The sequence below is a fragment of the Phyllobates terribilis genome, unplaced genomic scaffold (genome assembly GCF_046119375.1).
Source record: "Phyllobates terribilis strain yellow unplaced genomic scaffold, ASM4611937v1 Scaffold_1__5_contigs__length_1240528914, whole genome shotgun sequence".
In the NCBI taxonomy this organism is placed as follows: domain Eukaryota; kingdom Metazoa; phylum Chordata; class Amphibia; order Anura; family Dendrobatidae; genus Phyllobates; species Phyllobates terribilis.
The window spans coordinates 1,213,025,286-1,213,047,438 of NW_027362761.1; the positions used below are offsets into that span (position 1 = coordinate 1,213,025,286).

At 47.8% G+C, this 22,153-nt stretch overlaps 1 protein-coding gene across 8 annotated transcripts in view; it reads right to left on the reverse strand.

Annotated features, from left to right (window-relative positions):
• DYSF (dysferlin) overlaps window positions 1–22,153 on the reverse strand; it is a 680,318-nt gene that overhangs the window by 481,697 nt on the left and 176,468 nt on the right. For all 8 annotated transcript variants that reach the window (XM_073649582.1, XM_073649538.1, XM_073649547.1 and 5 more), the window contains exons 2-3: window positions 10,618–10,673; window positions 9,680–9,771 (exon numbers count right to left, since the gene is read on the reverse strand). In XM_073649582.1, the coding sequence (XP_073505683.1) occupies window positions 9,680–9,771; window positions 10,618–10,673 (148 nt within the window). The remainder of the gene's footprint in view (window positions 1–9,679; window positions 9,772–10,617; window positions 10,674–22,153) is intronic.

Sequence of the window (22,153 nt, forward strand, 5' to 3'; positions counted from 1 at the left end):
TTTATTTCACACTGACCGGTTATTGCCTTTATTAGACTTTTCCTAACTCTGAAGCTTGTCCAGCAGTGACATGAGATGTAATCACTGCGATCGGGAAGCTGAAATGTGCAGCGAGATCACACAGAACAAGACGTGAGGACTCGGCACCGTTATGCTTAGAGGAATTTCTTCAAGGAAAATTATTTAAAACACAAAATGTCTCAGGTCATGTAATAAAGATATATTTTCTAGAATTGATCAAAAAACATCATATAAACCATAAAAACATCTATTCTGGGTCTTAAATTTTCCTTAAAGAGGACCTTTCACCAAATTTTTCACGTTGAACTGAACACATGATGAAATAGGCGCTATAGAGTGGGTGTTACCAGAGAGATTTCATTGGGGGCGTGTACTTCTTCCTCTGTCTAATGCTGACCAATCAGCAGCAGACCCCAACACACAGGAAAAAGAAGAACACGCCCCACAATAACTTAAAACAGGCTCAGTGAGAGACATGACCGTCTGCGCTCCTCACTGCAGAGTGATGACTGCAGCAGACCTGAGAGTGATTAACAGCACTCATCTCCAGCAGTCAGTGTAGAGAGGCACAGTACAGCAGAGGTGGCTGCACAACAATTGCGTTGCAATGCTGATGTGTATTTAGTCCTGCCAAAAAATCTCATTTGAATTTGAGAGGAGGGCTGCTAGAAGTGATTTTATTAAGACTCAACTTCTGCTGTACTGCATCTTCCCCCACACTGACTGCCAGAGATGACAGCTGAAAACTATCAGTTAGGGCTCTTTCACACGTCCAGATATTTCCGGTACTAGAAAAACCAGTACCGGAGATATCCGTGTCCGAGTATCCATGTGTACCTGTGTGGCATGCGTGTGGCAACTGTGTGCCGCTTCATGATCACATGTACCAGCGCCTGGAAATCAGCAGTACAGTTAGCGTTGTTCCCAAGCGGCGGGTGCTGAAGGCATTTGTCATCATTGTCCCCTGCTTGCGCTGCAATCAGCACCAAAAGGGGACAATGTTGACAGTTCTATTGTACCCCCGCTGTGTCTAGCAAGTGTAAAAATAAGAATAAAATAGAAAAATCCTTATGCTCACTCATAGGAGCAGTATTATAGTAGTCATATTCTTGTACATAGGAGCAGTATTATAGTAGTTATATTCTTGTACATAGGAGCAGTATTATAGTAGTTATATTCTTGTTCATAGGAGCACTATTATAGTAGTTATATTCTTGTACATAGCAGCAGTATTATAGTAGTTATATTCTTCTACATAGGGAGCAGTATTATAGTAGTTATATTCTTGTACATAGGGGCAGCATTATAGTAGTTATATTCTTGTACATAAGGGGCAGTATTATAGTAGTTATATTCTTGTACATAGGGGGCAGTATTATAGTAGTTTTATTCTTGTACATAGGGGGCAGTATTATAGTAGTTATATTCTTGTACATAGGGGCAGTATTATGGTAGTTATATTCTTGTACATAGGGGCAGTATTATAGTAGTTATATTCTTGTACATAGGAGCAGTATAAAAGTAGTTCTATTCTTGTATATAGGGGGCAGTATTATAGCAGTTATATTCTTGTACATAGGAGCAGTATTATAGTAGTTATATTCTTGTACATAGGAGCAGTATTATAGTAGTTATATTCTTGTACATAGGGACAGTATTAAAGTAGTTATATTCTTGTACATTAGAACAGTATTATAGTAGTTATATTCTTGTACATAGGGGCAGTATTATAGTAGTTAGATTCTTGTACATAGGAGCAGTATTATAGTAGCTATATTCTTGTACATAGGGAGCAGCATTATAGCAGTTAAATTCTTGTACATAGGGGGCAGTATTATAGTAGTTATATTCTTGTACATAGGGGCAGTATTATAGTAGTTATATTCTTGTACATAGGGGCAGTATTATAGTAGTTATATTCTTGTACATAGTGTCAGTATTATAGTAGTTATATTCTTGTACATAGGGAGCAGTATTATAGTAGTTATATTCTTGTACATAGGAGCAGTATTATAGTAGTTATATTCTTGTACATAGGGGGGCAGTATTATAGTAGTTATATTCTTATACATAGGAGCAGTATTATAGTAGTTATATTCTTGTACATAGGGGCAGTATTATAGTAGTTATATTCTTGTGCATAGGAGCAGTATTATAGTAGTAATATTCTTGTACATAGGGGGCAGTATTATAGTAGTTATATTCTTGTACATAGGGGCAGTATTATAGTAGTTATATTCTTGTACATAGGGGGCAGTATTATAGTAGTTATACTCTTGTACATAGGAGCAGTATTATAGTAGTTATATTCTAGTACATAGGGGGCAGTATTATAGTAGTTATATTCTTGTACATAGGGGCAGTATTATAGTAGTTATATTCTTGTACATAGGGGCAGTATTATAGTAGTTATATTCTTGTACATAGGGGGCAGTATTATAGTAGTTATACTCTTGTACATAGGAGCAGTATTATAGTAGTTATATTCTTGTACATAGGGGGGCAGTATTATAGTAGTTATATTCTTATACATAGGAGCAGTATTATAGTAGTTATATTCTTGTACATAGGAGCAGTATTATAGTAGTTATATTCTTATACATAGGGGGCAGTATTATAGTAGTTATATTCTTGTACATAGGGGCAGTATTATAGTAGTTATATACTTGTACATAGGCACAGTATTATAGTAGTTATATTCTTGTACATAGGGGCAGTATTACAGTAGTTATATTCTTGTACATAGGAGCAGTATTATAGTAGTTATATTCTTGTACATAGGGGGCAGTATTATAGTAGTTATATTCTTGTGCATAGGAGCAGTATTATAGTAGTTATATTCTTGTACATAGGGGGCAGTATTATAGTAGTTATATTCTAGTACATAGGGGCAGTATTATAGTAGTTATATTCTTGTACATAGGGGGCAGTATTATAGTAGTTATATTCTTGTACATAGGAGCAGTATTATAGTAGTTATATTCTTGTACATAGGGGGCAGTATTATAGTAGTTATATTCTTGTACATAGGGGCAGTATTATAGTAGTTATATTCTTGTACATAGGGGGCAGTATTATTTTAGTTATATTCTTGTGCATAGGGTCAGTATTATAGTAGTTATATTCTTGTACATAGGGGCAGTATTATAGTAGTTATATTCTTGTACATAGGGGCAGTATTATAGTAGTTATTTTCTTGTTCAGTAGCTATCAGTACAGTGATAATAATCTCTTTTCTTACTTTCTGAGAAGAATTCCCTCATTACAATGATTGTTTTTTCTGATGAGTATGATGAGATGTTTGCTCATGGATCACCATTGTGAGACCGGGCACTCATCTTACAGCTGATCCTGAGCAGCGGCTTCCATGTATTTTCAGGAAATCACGGGAGTTATGAATTACGAAGCTATAAATAAAGATGGGGAAGTGGACACTCAGTTCACAGAAAATTGGACAATATTGGGCAGTGTCCTTTCCTTAAAATAGCAGCAGTGGGCAGAGCACCTCCGAGCTGTCATCGCATTGTGACCTGAGCGCTGTAACTACACACCTACAGATACACACAGACACTTAGGTACAGAAATATTTGGACATTAACAAAAGTTTGGGCATTTTAGCTGTTTACAAAAACATATTGAAGATCCAGTTATACAATCAATGTGGACTTAAAGGAGTTGTCCACTACTTTTACATTGATGCCCTATTCCTAGGATAGGGCATCAATGTATGATCGGCCGGGGTCCGGCACCCGGCACCCCCTCCGATTAGCTGTTCTCGATGCCGGATGGAAGTCCTTACCTGCGGTGCTTGCCCGTCCATCTGTAGGGGCTACCGCGGGGTACTACATATTGGCTTCCCATTAAATTGAATAGGAGGCGAATGTGCAGTAATAACAGCTGATCGGCGGGGGGTTCCGGGTGCAGGACCCCGGCCGATCATACATTGATGCCCTATCCTTTGGATAGAGCATCAACGTGAAAGAAGTGGACAACCCTTTAAAGTGTCGACTCTCAGCTTTAATTTGAGGGAACTCACATAATTGGAGGAAGGGTTTAGGGATTACAGCCCTTTAACATGTAACTGCCTCTGTTTAAAGGGACCAAAAAGTAAATGGACAATTATCTCATAAGCTCTTTAATGGGTTGCGTGGGCTATTCCTTCGTTACTCCAGTTAAGCAAGTAAAAGGTCTGGAGCTGATTCCAGGTGTGGCATTTGCATTTCGTTACCAGATACTGATGATGGAGGTGACGGCTGGTCACCAGATACTGATGATGGAGGCAATGGGCGGTCACCAGGTACTGATGATAGAGCTGATAGGCGGTCACCAGATCATGATGATGGAGGCAACAGGTGGTCACCAGATACTGATGATGGAGGCCACGGTCGGTCACCAGATAATGATGATGGAGGTGATAGGTGATCACCAGATACTGATGATGGAGGTGACGGGCGGACACCAGATACTGATGATGGAGGTGACGGACGGTCACTAGATACTGATGATGGAGGCCACGGGCGGTCAACAGATACTGATGATGGAGACGACTGGCAGTCACCAGATACTGATGATGAAGGCAACAGGCGGTCACGAGATACTGATGATGGAGGTGACGGGCGGTCACCAGATACTAATGATGGAGGTGACGGGCGGTTACCAGATACTAATGATGGAGGTGACGGGCGGTCACCAGATACTGATGATAGAGGCCACAGGCGGTCACCAGATACTGATGATGGAGGCGACGGGTGGTCACCAGATACTAATGATGCAGGCAACAGGCGGTCACCAGATACTGATGATGGAGGTGACAGGCGTTCACCAGATACTGATGATGGAGGTGACGGGCGCTCACCAGATACTAATGATGGAAGTGATGGGCGCTCACCAGATACTGATGATGGAGGCCACGGGTGGTCACCAGATACTGATGATGGAGGCGACGGGTGGTCACCAGATACTGATGATGGAGGCAACAGGCGGTCAGCAGATACTGATGATGGAGGTGAAGGGCGGTCACCATATACTGATGATGGAGGAGACGGGCGGTCACCAGATACTGATGATGGAGGCCACGGCGGTCACCAGATACTGATGATGGAGGTTATGGGCGGTCACCAGATACTGATGATGGAGGCGAAGGGCGGTCACCAGATACTGATGATTGAGGTGACGGGTGGTCACCAGATACTCATGACGGAGGTGATCGGTGGTCACCAGATACTGATGATCAAGGTGACGGACGGGCACTAGATACTGATGATGGAGGAGACGGGCAGGCACCAGATACTGATGATGGAGGAGACGGACGGGCACCAGATACTGATGATGGAGGCAACAGGCGGTCACCAGATACTGATGATGGAGGTGACGGGCGGTCACCAGATACTAATGATGGAGGTGACGGGCGGCCACCAGATACTGATGATGCAGGCAACAGGCGGTCACCAGATAGTGATGATGGAGGTGACGGGCGGTCACCAGATACTGATGATGGAGGTGACGGGCGGTCACCAGATACTGAGGATGGAGGCGGCGGGCGGTCACCAGATACTAATGATGGAGGTGACGGGCGGTCACCAGATACTGATGATGGAGGTGACGGGCGGTCACCAGATACTGATGATGGAGGCCACGGGCGGTCACCAGATACTGATGATGGAGGCGACGGGTGGTCACCAGATACTGATGATGGAGGCAACAGGCGGTCACCAGATACTGATGATGGAGGTGACGGGCGGTCACCACATACTGATGATGGAGGAGACGGGCGGTCACCAGATACTGATGATGGAGGCCACGGGCGGTCACCAGATACTGATGATGGAGGTGATGGGCGGTCACCAGATACTGATGATGGAGGTGACAGGTGGTCAAAAGATACTGATGATGGAGGTGATCGGTGGTCACCAGATACTGATGATGAAGGTGACGGACGGGCACTAGATACTGATGATGGAGGAGACGGCAGGCACCAGATACTGATGATGGAGGAGACGGACGGGCACCAGATACTGATGATGGAGGCGACGGGCAGTCACCAGATACTGATGATAGAGGTGACGGACGGGCACCAGATACTGATAATGGAGGCGACGGGCGGTCACCAGATACTGACGATGGAGGCAGCGGGCGGTCGCCAGATACTGATGATGTAGGCGATGGGCGGTCACCAGATACTGATGATGGAGGTGACGGGGGGTCACCAGATGCTGATGATGGAGGTGACGGGCGGTCACCAGATATTGATGATGGAGGCCACGGGCGGTCAGCAGATACTGATGATGGAGACGACGGGTGGTCACCAGATACTGATGATGGAGGCAACAGGCGGTCACCAGATACTGATGATGGAGGTGACGAGCGGTCACCAGATACTGATGATGGAGGAGACGGACGGTCACCAGATACTGATGATGGAGGCCACGGGCGGTCACCAGATACTGATGATGGAGGTGATGGGCGGTCACCAGATACTGATGATGGAGGCGAAGGGCGGTCACCAGATACTGATGATGCAGGCAACAGGCGGTCACCAGATACTGATGATGGAGGTGACAGGTGGTCACCAGATACTGATGATGGAGGTGACGGGCGCTCACCAGATACTAATGATGGAGGTGACGGGCGCTCACCAGATACTAATGATGGAGGTGACGGGGCGCTCACCAGATACTGATGATGGAGGCCATGGGCGGTCACCAGATACTGATGATGGAGGCGACGGGTGGTCACCAGATACTGATGATGGAGACAACAGCCGGTCACCATATACTGATGATGGAGGCCACGGGCGGTCACCAGATACTGATGATGGAGGTGATGGGCGGTCACCAGATACTGATGATGGAGGCGAAGGGCGGTCACCAGATACTGATGATGGAGGTGATCGGTGGTCACCAGATACTGATGATGAAGGTGACGGACGGGCACTAGATACTGATGATGGAGGAGACGGGCAGGCACCAGATACTGATGATGGAGGAGACGGACGGGCACCAGATACTGATGATGGAGGCAACAGGCGGTCACCAGATACTGATGATGGAGGTGACGGGCGGTCACCAGATACTAATGATGGAGGTGACGGGCGGTCACCAGATACTGATGATGGAGGCCACGGGCGGTCACCAGATGCTGATGATGGAGGTGATGGGCGGGCACCAGATACTGATGATGGAGGTGATGGGCGGGCACCAGATACTGATGATGGAGGTGATGGGCGGTCACCAGATACTGATGATGGAGGTGATGGGCGGTCACCAGATACTGATGATGGAGGTGATGGGCGCTCACCAGATATTGATGATGGAGGTGATGGGCAGTCACCAGATACTGATGATGGAGGTGATGGGCGGTCACCAGATACTGATGATGGAGGTGACGGGCGGTCACCAGATACTGATGATGGAGGTGACGGGCGGTCACCAGATACTGATGATGGAGGTGACGGGCGGTTACCAGATACTGATGATGGAGGTGACGGGCGGTCACCAGATACTGATGATGGAGGTGACGGGCGGTCACCAGATACTAATGATGGAGGTGACGGGCGGTCACCAGATATTGATGATGGAGGCCACGGGCGGTCACCAGATACTGATGATGGAGGCGACGGGTGGTCACCAGATACTGATGATGGAGGCAACAGGCGGTCACCAGATACTGATGATGGAGGTGACGAGCGGTCACCAGATACTGATGATGGAGGAGACGGACGGTCACCAGATACTGATGATGGAGGCCACGGGCGGTCACCAGATACTGATGATGGAGGTGATGGGCGGTCACCAGATACTGATGATGGAGGCGAAGGGCGGTCACCAGATACTGATGATTGATGTGACGGGCGGTAACCAGATACTGATGATGGAGGCAACGGACGGGCACCAGATGCTGATTATGGAGGTGACGGGCGGTCACCAGATACTGACGATGGAGGCAACGGGCGGTCGCCAGATACTGATGATGGAGGTGATGGGCGGTCACCAGATACTGATGATGTGATGATGGAAGTGATGGGCGGTCACCAGATACTGATGATGGAGGTGACGAACGGTCACCAGATACTGGCGATGGAGGCAACGGGCGGTCACCAGATACTGATAATGGAGGTGACGGGTGGTCACCAGATGCTGATGATGGAGGTGATGGGCGGGCACCAGATACTGATGATGGAGGTGATGGGCGGGCACCAGATACTGATGATGGAGGTGATGGGCGGTCACCAGATACTGATGATGGAGGTGATGGGCGCTCACCAGATATTGATGATGGAGGTGATGGGCAGTCACCAGATACTGATGATGGAGGTGATGGGCGGTCACCAGATACTGATGATGGAGGTGACGGGCGGTCACCAGATACTGATGATGGAGGTGACGGGCGGTCACCAGATACTAATGATGGAGGTGACGGGCGGTCACCAGATATTGATGATGGAGGCCACGGGCGGTCACCAGATACTGATGATGGAGGCGACGGGTGGTCACCAGATACTGATGATGGAGGCAGCAGGCGGTCACCAGATACTGATGATGGAGGTGACGAGCGGTCAACAGATACTGATGATGGAGGAGACGGACGGTCACCAGATACTGATGATGGAGGCCACGGGCGGTCACCAGATACTGATGATGGAGGTAATGGGCGGTCACCAGATACTGATGATGGAGGCGAAGGGCGGTCACCAGATACTGATGATTGATGTGACGGGCGGTAACCAGATACTGATGATGGAGGCAACGGACGGGCACCAGATGCTGATTATGGAGGTGACGGGCGGTCACCAGATACTGACGATGGAGGCAACGGGCGGTCGCCAGATACTGATGATGGAGGTGATGGGCGGTCACCAGATACTGATGATGTGATGATGAAAGTGATGGGCGGTCACCAGATACTGATGATGGAGGTGACGAACGGTCACCAGATACTGGCGATGGAGGCAACGGGCGGTCACCAGATACTGATGATGGAGGTGATGGGCGGTTACCAGATACTGATAACGGAGGTGACGGGTGGTCACCAGATGCTGATGATGGAGGTGATGGGCGGGCACCAGATACTGATGATGGAGGTGATGGGCGGGCACCAGATACTGATGATGGAGGTGATGGGCGGTCACCAGATACTGATGATGGAGGTGATGGGCGGTCACCAGATACTGATGATGGAGGTGATGGGCGCTCACCAGATATTGATGATGGAGGTGATGGGCAGTCACCAGATACTGATGATGGAGGTGATGGGCGGTCACCAGATACTGATGAAGGAGGTGACGGGCGGTCACCAGATACTGATGATGGAGGTGACGGGCGGTCACCAGATACTGATGATGGAGGTGACGGGCGGTCACCAGATACTGATGATGGAGGCGACGGGTGGTCACCAGATACTGATGATGGAGGTGACGGGCGGTCACCAGATACTGATGGGATATAGATTTCTCTTTTGTTAATTTCCTTTGTATTTTGATAATTGATAAAAATAAACTATTATCACTTCTATAATGGAAGCTTCTTATTTTGCAGTATTTTTCTGCACCTGCCTAATACTTCTGCCCAGTATATATAGGATGTATTTTCCTATAATTTACCAATGGTTTATATATTTAGCCAATGAGCATTTTCTACATTTTCTGGTAGGTTTACATTACCGGTTCCTTCCCATCGTCTCATGGTCTTTGACGGCTGCATGAAGCTCAGCATTAATATCCAGGGGAACTCCCTTCAGGTCCCATTCAAAGCCCTGTAGGACAAGCACAAGACGATGAGGACTGTAATCCAGAACACGCTCGTTATACAATCTGCCAGTGAGGGAAGTTTGTTAGTCTTTAATCTGTCTTTGTCTGACCTCTTCCTTGCTGATTTAAGACCACAGACCACATCAAGGTTGAGCTGAACTTTGATGTGGTCTTAAGTCAGCTAAGAGAAGTCCCAGAAAAAGAAAACATCGTCATAAATCTACTTTGAAAGTAGAAATGTCCTTCTCCAATTATTAAGAAAAAAAAATAATAAACAATTTGTATCTCTGCGGATCACAAAAGTACAATCTATCATAATATAAATTAACCCGTAACATAAACGCTGCAAAAACATTAAAGATAAAAACTGAAATTACAATGCTTCAGTCGTGTGCGACGTTGTCCAGTGTATATAAAGCCGTCCGGAGCGGCACTGTCTGATATGTGCTGTGGGGGATCAGCAGGTTTATAGTGTCCAGTGGCGGACGCCGGATTCGGGGGCTTCTATTTGTGACAATGCAGTAATTACAGAGATACAATCCCTAAGAACGAGGAGTCTGATGTATTCATGATATGCGCTCCTCCTCCTCCTGATTGGCCGGTGGGCGGGCACTAGACTCCTGGGAGTTCTCCAAATCGACTGGATCCTCACAAATACCAGATCCCTACTTCATGCTGCCTTCAGATGGCAATCTGGTGACTGATCCCTTTGAGCTGTGATATATCCTGCACCCCTTTCATCGTGGCATGTCATGGCGGAGTCAGGAAGGAGGAGCAGGAGTATGAGCCTAGGACCCCGGTACAGGTGACGCTGGGGGCCGCTGCTCCGGACACCGCGCGCCGCTGCTCACCTCGTTCCATATGGGGTTGGGGTTATTCTTGATCACTTTGGTTTTCTTCTTAATCCCTAGAAAATAACAATAAAGAAGAAACAAAGTTACACTGAGCACAAACCAGAGAGAACCACAAGGAACGCTGCTCATTACTGGGATCTGTCACTATCTGTACACAACGATTACAAGCTGCGGGGGTCACCAACAGCATGGGAGGTACAGCTATGGGGGATCTGTGGATGACGCGCTGTTATGGGGATCTGTGGATGACACACTGTTATGGGGGATCTGTGGATGACGCACTGTTATGGGGGATCTGTGGATGACGCACTGTTATGGGGGATCTGTGGATGACACACTGTTATGGGGGATCTGGGGATGACGCGTTGTTATGGGGATCTGTGGATGACGTGCTGTTATGGGAGATCTGTGGATGATGTACTGATATGGGGGATCTGTGGATGACGTGCTGTTATGGGAGATCTGTGGATGACGCGCTGTTATGGGGATCTGTGGATGATGCACTATTATGGGATCTGTGGATGACGCACTGTTATGGGGGATCTGTGGATGACGCACTGTTATGGGGGATCTGTGGATGACGCACTGTTATGGGGGTCACCAGCAGCATAGGATGCACAGTTATGGGGGATCTGGGGATGATGCGCTGTTATGGGGGTCACCAGCAGCATAGGATGGACAGTTATGGGGGATCTGGGGATGATGCGCTGTTATGGGGGTCACCAGCTGCATGGGAGGCACAGTTATGGGTCATCTGTGGATGACGCGCTGTTATGGGGGATCTGTGGATGATGTACTGTTATGGGGGATCTGTGGATGATGTACTGTTATGGGGGATCTGTGGATGACGCGCTGTTATGGGGGAATCTGTGGATGACGCACTGTTATGGGGGATCTGTGGATGACGCGTTGTTATGGGGATCTGTGGATGACGTGCTGTTATGGGGGATCTGTGGATGACGCGTTGTTATGGGGATCTGTGGATGACGTGCTGTTATGGGGGATCTCTGGATGATGCGCTGTTATGGGGATCTGTGGATGATGTACTGATATGGGGGATCTGTGGATGACGCGCTGTTATGGGGATCTGTGGATGATGCACTATTATGGGGATCTGTGCATGATGTACTGTTATGGGGGATCTGTGGATGACGTGCTGTTATGGGGATCTGTGGATGATGCACTGTTATGGGGGATCTGTGGATGACGCGCTGTTACGGGGGATCTGTGGATGATGTACTGTTATGGGGGATCTGTGGATGACGTGCTGTTATGGGGATCTGTGGATGAAGCGCTGTTATGGGGATCTGTGCATGATGTACTGTTATGGGGGATCTGTGGATGAAGCGCTGTTATGGGGATCTGTGCATGACGCGCTGTTATGGGGGATCTGTGGATGACGCGCTGTTACGGGGGATCTGTGGATGATGTACTGTTATGGGGGATCTGTGGATGACGCGCTGTTATGGGGATCTGTGGATGATGCATTGTTATGGGGGATCTGTGGATGACGCACTGTTATGGAGGATCTGTGGATGATGCACTGTTATGGGGGATCTGTGGATGACGTGCTGTTATGGGGATCTGTGGCTGATGCACTGTTATGGGGGATCTGTGGATGACGAGCTGTTATGGGGATCTGTGGATGATGCACTGTTATGGGGGATCTGTGGATGACGTGCTGTTATGGGGATCTGTGGATGATGCACTGTTATGGGGGATCTGTGGATGACGTGCTGTTATGGGGATCTGTGGCTGATGCACTGTTATGAGGGATCTGTGGATGACGAGCTGTTATGGGGATCTGTGGATGATGCATCATCATAGTAAATTACTATAAGTAAGTTATGTCTTTGGAGGGTATATATATTGGAGGTCGGGCTATGTACCTCCTTGTGGATCGGGGGTATGTACTTGTTTGGAGGTCGGGGGTAAGTAGGTCGGAGGTATGTACACTTTTGGAGGTAAGCAGGTCGGAGGTATGTACACTTTTGGAGGTAAGCAGGTCGGAGGTATGTACACTTTTGGAGGTAAGCAGGTCGGAGGTATGTACACTTTTGGAGGTAAGCAGGTCGGAGGTATGTACACTTTTGGAGGTAAGCAGGTCGGAGGTATGTGCACTTTTGGAGGTAAGCAGGTCGGAGGTATGTACACTTTTGGAGGTAAGCAGGTCGGAGGTAAGTACACTTTTGGAGGTAAGCAGGTCGGAGGTATGTACACTTTTGGAGGTAAGCAGGTCGGAGGTATGTACACTTTTGGAGGTAAGCAGGTCGGAGGTATGTACACTTTTGGAGGTAAGCAGGTCGGAGGTATGTACACTTTTGGAGGTAAGCAGGTCGGAGGTATGTACACTTTTGGAGGTAAGCAGGTCGGAGGTAAGTACACTTTTGGAGGTAAGCAGGTCGGAGGTATGTACACTTTTGGAGGTAAGCAGGTCGGAGGTATGTACACTTTTGGAGGTAAGCAGGTCGGAGGTATGTACACTTTTGGAGGTAAGCAGGTCGGAGGTATGTACACTTTTGGAGGTAAGCAGGTCGGAGGTATGTACACTTTTGGAGGTAAGCAGGTCGGAGGTATGAACACTTTTGGAGGTAAGCAGGTCGGAGGTAAGTACACTTTTAGAGGTAAGCAGGTCGGAGGTATGTACACTTTTGGAGGTAAGCAGGTCGGAGGTAAGTACACTTTTGGAGGTAAGCAGGTCGGAGGTAAGTACACTTTTGGAGGTAAGCAGGTCGGAGGTAAGTACACTTTTGGAGGTAAGCAGGTCGGAGGTATGTACACTTTTGGAGGTAAGCAGGTCGGAGGTATGTACACTTTTGGAGGTAAGCAGGTCGGAGGTATGTACACTTTTGGAGGTAAGCAGGTCGGAGGTATGTACACTTTTGGAGGTAAGCAGATCGGAGGTATGTACACTTTTGGAGGTAAGCAGGTCGGAGGTATGTACACTTTTGGAGGTAAGCAGGTCGGAGGTATGTACACTTTTGGAGGTAAGCAGGTCCGAGGTAAGTACACTTTTGGAGGTAAGCAGGTCGGAGGTATGTACACTTTTGGAGGTAAGCAGGTCGGAGGTATGTACACTTTTGGAGGTAAGCAGGTCCGAGGTAAGTACACTTTTGGAGGTAAGCAGGTCGGAGGTATGTACACTTTTGGAGGTAAGCAGGTCGGAGGTAAGTACACTTTTGGAGGTAAGCAGGTCGGAGGTATGTACACTTTTGGACGTAAGCAGGTCGGAGGTATGTACACTTTTGGAGGTAAGCAGGTCGGAGGTATGTACACTTTTGGAGGTAAGCAGGTCGGAGGTATGTACACTTTTGGAGGTAAGCAGGTCGGAGGTATGTACACTTTTGTAGGTAAGCAGGTCGGAGGTATGTACACTTTTGGAGGTAAGCAGGTCGGAGGTAAGTACACTTTTGGAGGTAAGCAGGTCGGAGGTATGTATACTTTTGGAGGTAAGCAGGTCGGAGGTATGTACACTTTTGGAGGTAAGCAGGTCGGAGGTATGTACACTTTTGGAGGTAAGCAGGTCGGAGGTATGTACACTTTTGGAGGTAAGCAGGTCGGAGGTATGTACACTTTTGGAGGTAAGCAGGTCGGAGGTATGTACACTTTTGGAGGTAAGCAGGTCGGAGGTAAGTACACTTTTGGAGGTAAGCAGGTCGGAGGTAAGTACACTTTTGGAGGTAAGCAGGTCGGAGGTATGTACACTTTTGGAGGTAAGCAGGTCGGAGGTATGTACACTTTTGGAGGTAAGCAGGTCGGAGGTATGTACACTTTTGGAGGTAAGCAGGTAGGAGGTATGTACACTTTTGGAGGTAAGCAGGTCGGAGGTATGTACACTTTTGGAGGTAAGCAGGTCGGAGGTATGTACACTTTTGGAGGTAAGCAGGTCGGAGGTATGTACACTTTTGGAGGTAAGCAGGTCGGAGGTATGTACACTTTTGGAGGTAAGCAGGTCGGAGGTATGCACACTTTTGGAGGTAAGCAGGACGGAGGTATGTACACTTTTGGAGGTAAGCAGGTCGGAGGTATGTACACTATTGGAGGTAAGCAGGTCGGAGGTAAGTACACTTTTGGAGGTAAGCAGGTCGGAGGTAAGTACACTTTTGGAGGTAAGCAGGTCGGAGGTATGTACACTTTTGGAGGTAAGCAGGTCGGAGGTATGTACACTTTTGGAGGTAAGCAGGTCGGAGGTAAGTACACTTTTGGAGGTAAGCAGGTCGGAGGTATGTACACTTTTGGAGGTAAGCAGGTCGGAGGTATGTACACTTTTGGAGGTAAGCAGGTCGGAGGTATGTACACTTTTGGAGGTAAGCAGGTCGGAGGTATGTACACTTTTGGAGGTAAGCAGGTCGGAGGTATGAACACTTTTGGAGGTAAGCAGGTCGGAGGTATGTACACTTTTGGAGGTAAGCAGGTCGGAGGTATGTACACTTTTGGAGGTAAGCAGGTCGGAGGTAAGTACACTTTTGGAGGTAAGCAGGTCGGAGGTATGTACACTTTTGGAGGTAAGCAGGTCGGAGGTATGTACACTTTTGGAGGTAAGCAGGTCGGAGGTAAGTACACATTTGGAGGTAAGCAGGTCGGAGGTATGTACACTTTTGGAGTTAAGCAGGTCGGAGGTAAGTACACTTTTGGAGGTAAGCAGGTCGGAGGTATGTACACTTTTGGAGGTAAGCAGGTCGGAGGTAAGTACACATTTGGAGGTAAGCAGGTCGGAGGTATGTACACTTTTGGAGGTAAGCAGGTCGGAGGTATGTACACTTTTGGAGGTAAGCAGGTCGGAGGTATGTACACTTTTGGAGGTAAGCAGGTCGGAGGTATGTACACTTTTGGAGGTAAGCAGGTCGGAGGTAAGTACACTTTTGGAGGTAAGTAGGTCGGAGGTATGTACACTTTTGGAGGTAAGCAGGTCGGAGGTATGTACACTTTTGGAGGTAAGCAGGTCGGAGGTATGTACACTTTTGGAGGTAAGCAGGTCGGAGGTATGTACACTTTTGGAGGTAAGCAGGTCGGAGGTATGTACACTTTTGGAGGTAAGCAGGTCGGAGGTAAGTACACATTTGGAGGTAAGCAGGTCGGAGGTATGTACACTTTTGGAGGTAAGCAGGTCGGAGGTATGTACACTTTTGGAGGTAAGCAGGTCGGAGGTATGTACACTTTTGGAGGTAAGCAGGTCGGAGGTATGTACACTTTTGGAGGTAAGCAGGTCGGAGGTATGTACACTTTTGGAGGTAAGTAGGTCGGAGGTAAGTACACTTTTGGAGGTAAGTAGGTCGGAGGTATGTACACTTTTGGAGGTAAGCAGGTCGGAGGTAAGTACACTTTTGGAGGTAAGTAGGTCGGAGGTAAGTACACTTTTGGAGGTAAGTAGGTCGGAGGTAAGTACACTTTTGGAGGTAAGCAGGTCGGAGGTATGTACACTTTTGGAGGTAAGCAGGTCGGAGGTATGTACACTTTTGGAGGTAAGCAGGTCGGAGGTATGTACACTTTTGGAGGTAAGCAGGTCGGAGGTATGTACACTTTTGGAGGTAAGCAGGTCGGAGGTATGTACACTTTTGGAGGTAAGCAGGTCGGAGGTATGTACACTTTTGGAGGTAAGCAGGTAGGAGGTATGTACACTTTTGGAGGTAAGCAGGTCGGAGGTATGTACACTTTTGGAGGTAAGCAGGTCGGAGGTATGTACACTTTTGGAGGTAAGCAGGTCGGAGGTATGTACACTTTTGGAGGTAAGCAGGTCGGAGGTATGTACACTTTTGGAGGTAAGCAGGTCGGAGGTATGTACACTTTTGGAGGTAAGCAGGTCGGAGGTATGTACACTTTTGGAGGTAAGCAGGTCGGAGGTATGTACACTTTTGGAGGTAAGCAGGTCGGAGGTATGTACACTTTTGGAGGTAAGCAGGTCGGAGGTATGTACACTTTTGGAGGTAAGCAGGTCGGAGGTATGTACACTTTTGGAGTCTTTGTATAAATAGTCAGCCTTACAGAAATTTGTGGATCTTAACATATAAACTGCTTTTGTGACTGAAGTTACTTGATGACACCAGAAGTTTTTTGTCCCACATGGACGATTCCTAGTGTCCGGCCAGTAGTGCAGCATGTCCCAGCACACAGCGTCCCTGCCTGTAGCATGGGTGAGACTTTATTACATTGTGTGAGAGTTATAAGATGTTGCAGTCAGACATGTAATTGTGAATATTTCCTGAGTGCCCGTCCAGGCAGAGAGGAAGGGGAAGAGGAAGGAGCTGAGCTGTTAACAGGAACACAATCCACGTCTCAGGGACACATTAGCGCTGGAGATTGTTAACAGATCTATATATGGACATGAGAGCAGAGCTGGAGCGGCCGGAGACGTCGCCCTACATGGCGCTAATACTATGTGTATAAATGTATATATTCAGATAACTGCAGATACAGCAGAGCTGAGATTGCCGCACACAAGATGAGCAGCGCCAGATGCTTATACTACCGATATAATGTGTCATCAGCAAAGATAATGGTATATGGTAACAGAAAAGTGAAAAGATCGTTCTCCAATACAGCAGCGGGTGCAGGAGCCAGTAAAGTAGCAGGTACAGTAATGGGTACAATACTAGGTACAGCAGCGGGTACAGGAGCCAGTAAAGTAGCAGGTACAGTAATGGGTACAATACTAGGTACAGTAGCGGGTGCAGGAGCCAGTAAAGTAGCAGGTACAGTAATGGGTACAATACTAGGTACAGCAGCGGGTGCAGGAGCCAGTAAAGTAGCAGGTACAGTAATGGGTACAATACTAGGTACAGCAGCGGGTACAGGAGCCAGTAAAGTAGCAGGTACAGTAATGGGTACAATACTAGGTACAGCAGCGGGTGCAGGAGCCAGTAAAGTAGCAGGTACAGTAATGGGTACAATACTAGGTACAGCAGCGGGTGCAGGAGCCAGTAAAGTAGCAGGTACAGTAATGGGTACAATACTAGGTACAGCAGCGGGTACAGGAGCCAGTAAAGTAGCAGGTACAGTAATAGGTGCAATACTAGGTACAGCAGCGGGTGCAGGAGCCAGTAAAGTAGCAGGTACAGTAATGGGTACAATACTAGGTACAGCAGCGGGTACAGGAGCCAGTAAAGTAGCAGGTACAGTAATGGGTACAATACTAGGTACAGCAGCGGGTACAGGAGCCAGTAAAGTAGCAGGTACAGTAATGGGTACAATACTAGGTACAGCAGCGGGTACAGGAGCCAGTAAAGTAGCAGGTACAGTAATGGGTACAATACTAGGTACAGCAGCGGGTGCAGGAGCCAGTAAAGTAGCAGGTACAGTAATGGGTACAATACTAGGTACAGCAGCGGGTGCAGGAGCCAGTAAAGTAGCAGGTACAGTAATGGGTACAATACTAGGTACAGCAGCGGGTACAGGAGCCAGTAAAGTAGCAGGTACAGTAATGGGTACAATACTAGGTACAGCAGCGGGTGCAGGAGCCAGTAAAGTAGCAGGTACAGTAATGGGTACAATACTAGGTACAGCAGCGGGTACAGGAGCCAGTAAGTAGCAGGTACAGTAATGGGTACAATACTAGGTACAGCAGCGGGTGCAGGAGCCAGTAAAGTAGCAGGTACAGTAATGGGTACAATACTAGGTACAGCAGCGGGTGCAGGAGCCAGTAAAGTAGCAGGTACAGTAATGGGTACAATACTAGGTACAGCAGCGGGTGCAGGAGCCAGTAAAGTAGCAGGTACAGTAATGGGTACAATACTAGGTACAGCAGCGGGTACAGGAGCCAGTAAAGTAGCAGGTACAGTAATGGGTACAATACTAGGTACAGCAGCGGGTGCAGGAGCCAGTAAAATAACAGGTACAGTAATGGGTACAATACTAGGTACAGCGGCGGGTACAGGAGCCAGTAAAGTAGCAGGTACAGTAATGGGTACAATACTAGGTACAGCAGCGGGTGCAGGAGCCAGTAAAGTAGCAGGTACAGTAATGGGTACAATACTAGGTACAGCAGCGGGTACAGGAGCCAGTAAAGTAGCAGGTGCAGTAATGGGTACAATACTAGGTACAGCAGCGGGTACAGGAGCCAGTAAAGTAGCAGGTACAGTAATGGGTACAATACTAGGTACAGCAGCAGGTACAGGAGCCAGTGAAGAAGCAGGTACAGTAATGGGTACAATACTAGGTACAGCAGCGGGTACAGGAGCCAGTAAAGTAGTAGGTACAGTAATGGGTACAATACTAGTTACAGCAGCGGGTACAGGAGCCAGTAAAGTAGCAGGTACAGTAATGAGTACAATACTAGGCACAGCAGCAGGTGCAGGAGCCAGTAAAGTAGCAGGTACAGTAATGGGTACAATACTAGGTACAGCAGCAGGTACAGGAGCCAGTAAAGTAGCAGGTACAGTAATGAGTACAATACTAGGTACAGCAGCGGGTGCAGGAGCCAGTAAAGTAGCAGGTACAGTAATGGGTACAATACTAGGTACAGCAGCAGGTGCAGGAGCCAGTAAAGTAGCAGGTACAGTAATGGGTACAATACTACGTACAGCAGCGGGTGCAGGAGCCAGTAAAGTAGTAGGTACAGTAATGGGTACAATACTAGGTACAGCAGCAGGTGCAGGAGCCAGTAAAGTAGCAGGTACAGTAATGGGTACAATACTAGGTACAGCAGCGGGTGCAGGAGCCAGTAAAGTAGCAGGTACCGTAATGGGTACAATACTAGGTACAGCAGCGGGTTCAGGAGCCAGTAAAGTAGCAGGTACAGTATTGGGTACAATACTAGGTACAGCAGCGGGTACAGGAGGCAGTAAAGTAGTAGGTACAGTAATGGGTACAATACTAGGTACAGCAGCGGGTACAGGAGCCAGTAAAGTAGCAGGTGCAGTAATGGGTACAATACTAGGTACAGCAGCGGGTACAGGAGCCAGTAAAGTAGCAGGTACAGTAATGGGTACAATACTAGGTACAGCAGCGGGTGCAAGAGCCAGTAAAGTAGCAGGTACAATAATGGGTACAATACTAGGTATAGCAGCGGGTACAGGAGCCAGTAAAGTAGCAGGTACAGTAATGGGTACAATACTAGGTACAGCAGCGGGTGCAGGAGCCAGTAAAGTAGCAGGTACAGTAATGGGTACAATACTAGGTACAGCAGCGGGTGCAGGAGCCAGTAAAGTAGCAGGTGCAGTAATGGGTACAATACTAGGTACAGCAGCGGGTACAGGAGCCAGTATAGTAGCAGGTACAGTAATGGGTACAATACTAGGTACAGCAGCGGGTACAGGAGGCAGTAAAGTAGTAGGTACAGTAATGGGTACAATACTAGGTACAGTAATGAGTACAGGAGCCAGTAAAGTAGCAGGTACAGTAATGGGTACAATACTAGGTACAGCAGCGGGTGCAGGAGCCAGTAAAGTAGCAGATACAATAATGGGTACAATACTAGGTACAGCAGCGGGTGCAGGAGCCAGTAAAGTAGCACGTACAGTAATGGGTACAATACAAGGTACAGCAGCGGGTGCAGGAGCCAGTAAAGTAGCAGGTACAGTAATGGGAACAATACTAGGTACAGCAGCGGGTACAGGAGCCAGTAAAGTAACAGGTACAGTAATGGGTACAATACTAGGTACAGCAGCGGGTACAGGAGCCAGTAAAGTAGCAGGTACAGTAATGGGTACAATACTACGTACAGCAGCGGGTGCAGGAGCCAGTAAAGTAGTAAGTACAGTAATGGGTACAATACTAGGTACAGCAGCAGGTGCAGGAGCCAGTAAAGTAGCAGGTACAGTAATGGGTACAATACTAGGTACAGCAGCGGGTGCAGGAGCCAGTAAAGTAGCAGGTACCGTAATGGGTACAATACTAGGTACAGCAGCGGGTTCAGGAGCCAGTAAAGTAGCAGGTACAGTATTGGGTACAATACTAGGTACAGCAGCGGGTACAGGAGGCAGTAAAGTAGTAGGTACAGTAATGGGTACAATACTAGGTACAGCAGCGGGTACAGGAGCCAGTAAAGTAGCAGGTGCAGTAATGGGTACAATACTAGGTACAGCAGCGGGTACAGGAGCCAGTAAAGTAGCAGGTACAGTAATGGGTACAATACTAGGTACAGCAGCGGGTGCAAGAGCCAGTAAAGTAGCAGGTACAATAATGGGTACAATACTAGGTATAGCAGCGGGTACAGGAGCCAGTAAAGTAGCAGGTACAGTAATGGGTACAATACTAGGTACAGCAGCGGGTGCAGGAGCCAGTAAAGTAGCAGGTACAGTAATGGGTACAATACTAGGTACAGCAGCGGGTGCAGGAGCCAGTAAAGTAGCAGGTGCAGTAATGGGTACAATACTAGGTACAGCAGCGGGTACAGGAGCCAGTATAGTAGCAGGTACAGTAATGGGTACAATACTAGGTACAGCAGCGGGTACAGGAGGCAGTAAAGTAGTAGGTACAGTAATGGGTACAATACTAGGTACAGTAATGAGTACAGGAGCCAGTAAAGTAGCAGGTACAGTAATGGGTACAATACTAGGTACAGCAGCGGGTGCAGGAGCCAGTAAAGTAGCAGATACAATAATGGGTACAATACTAGGTACAGCAGCGGGTGCAGGAGCCAGTAAAGTAGCACGTACAGTAATGGGTACAATACAAGGTACAGCAGCGGGTGCAGGAGCCAGTAAAGTAGCAGGTACAGTAATGGGAACAATACTAGGTACAGCAGCGGGTACAGGAGCCAGTAAAGTAACAGGTACAGTAATGGGTACAATACTAGGTACAGCAGCGGGTACAGGAGCCAGTAAAGTAGCAGGTACAGTAATGGGTACAATACTAGGTACAGTAGCGGGTACAGGAGCCAGTAAATCAGCAGGTACAGTAATGGGTACAATACCAGGTACCGCAGCGGGTGCAGGAGCCAGTAAAGTAGCAGGTACAGTAATGGGTACAATACTAGGTACAGCAGCGGGTACAGGAGCCAGTAAAGTAGCAGGTACAGTAATGGGTGCAATACTAGGTACAGCAGCGGGTGCAGGAGCCAGTAAAGTAGCAAGTACAGTAATGGGTACAATACTAGGTACAGCAGCGGGTACAGGAGCCAGTAACGTAGCAGGCACAGTAATGGGTACAATACTAGGTACAGCAGCGGGTACAGGAGCCAGTAAAGTAGCAGGTACAGTAATGGGTACAATACTAGGTATAGCAGCGGGTACAGGAGCCAGTAAAGTAGCAGGTACAGTAATGGGTACAATACTAGGTACAGCAGCGGGTGCAGGAGCCAGTAAAGTAGCAGGTACAGTAATGGGTACAATACTAGGTACAGCAGTGGGTGCAGGAGCCAGTAAAGTAGCAGGTACAGTAATGGGTACAATACTAGGTACAGCAGCGGGTACAGGAGCCAGTAAAGTAGCAGGTACAGTAATGTGTACAATACTAGGTACAGCAGCGGGTGCAGGAGCCAGTAAAGTAGCAGGTACAGTAATGGGTACAATACTAGGTACAGCAGCGGGTACAGGAGCCAGTAAAGTAGCAGGTACAGTAATGGGTACAATACTAGGTACAGCAGCGGGTGCAGGAG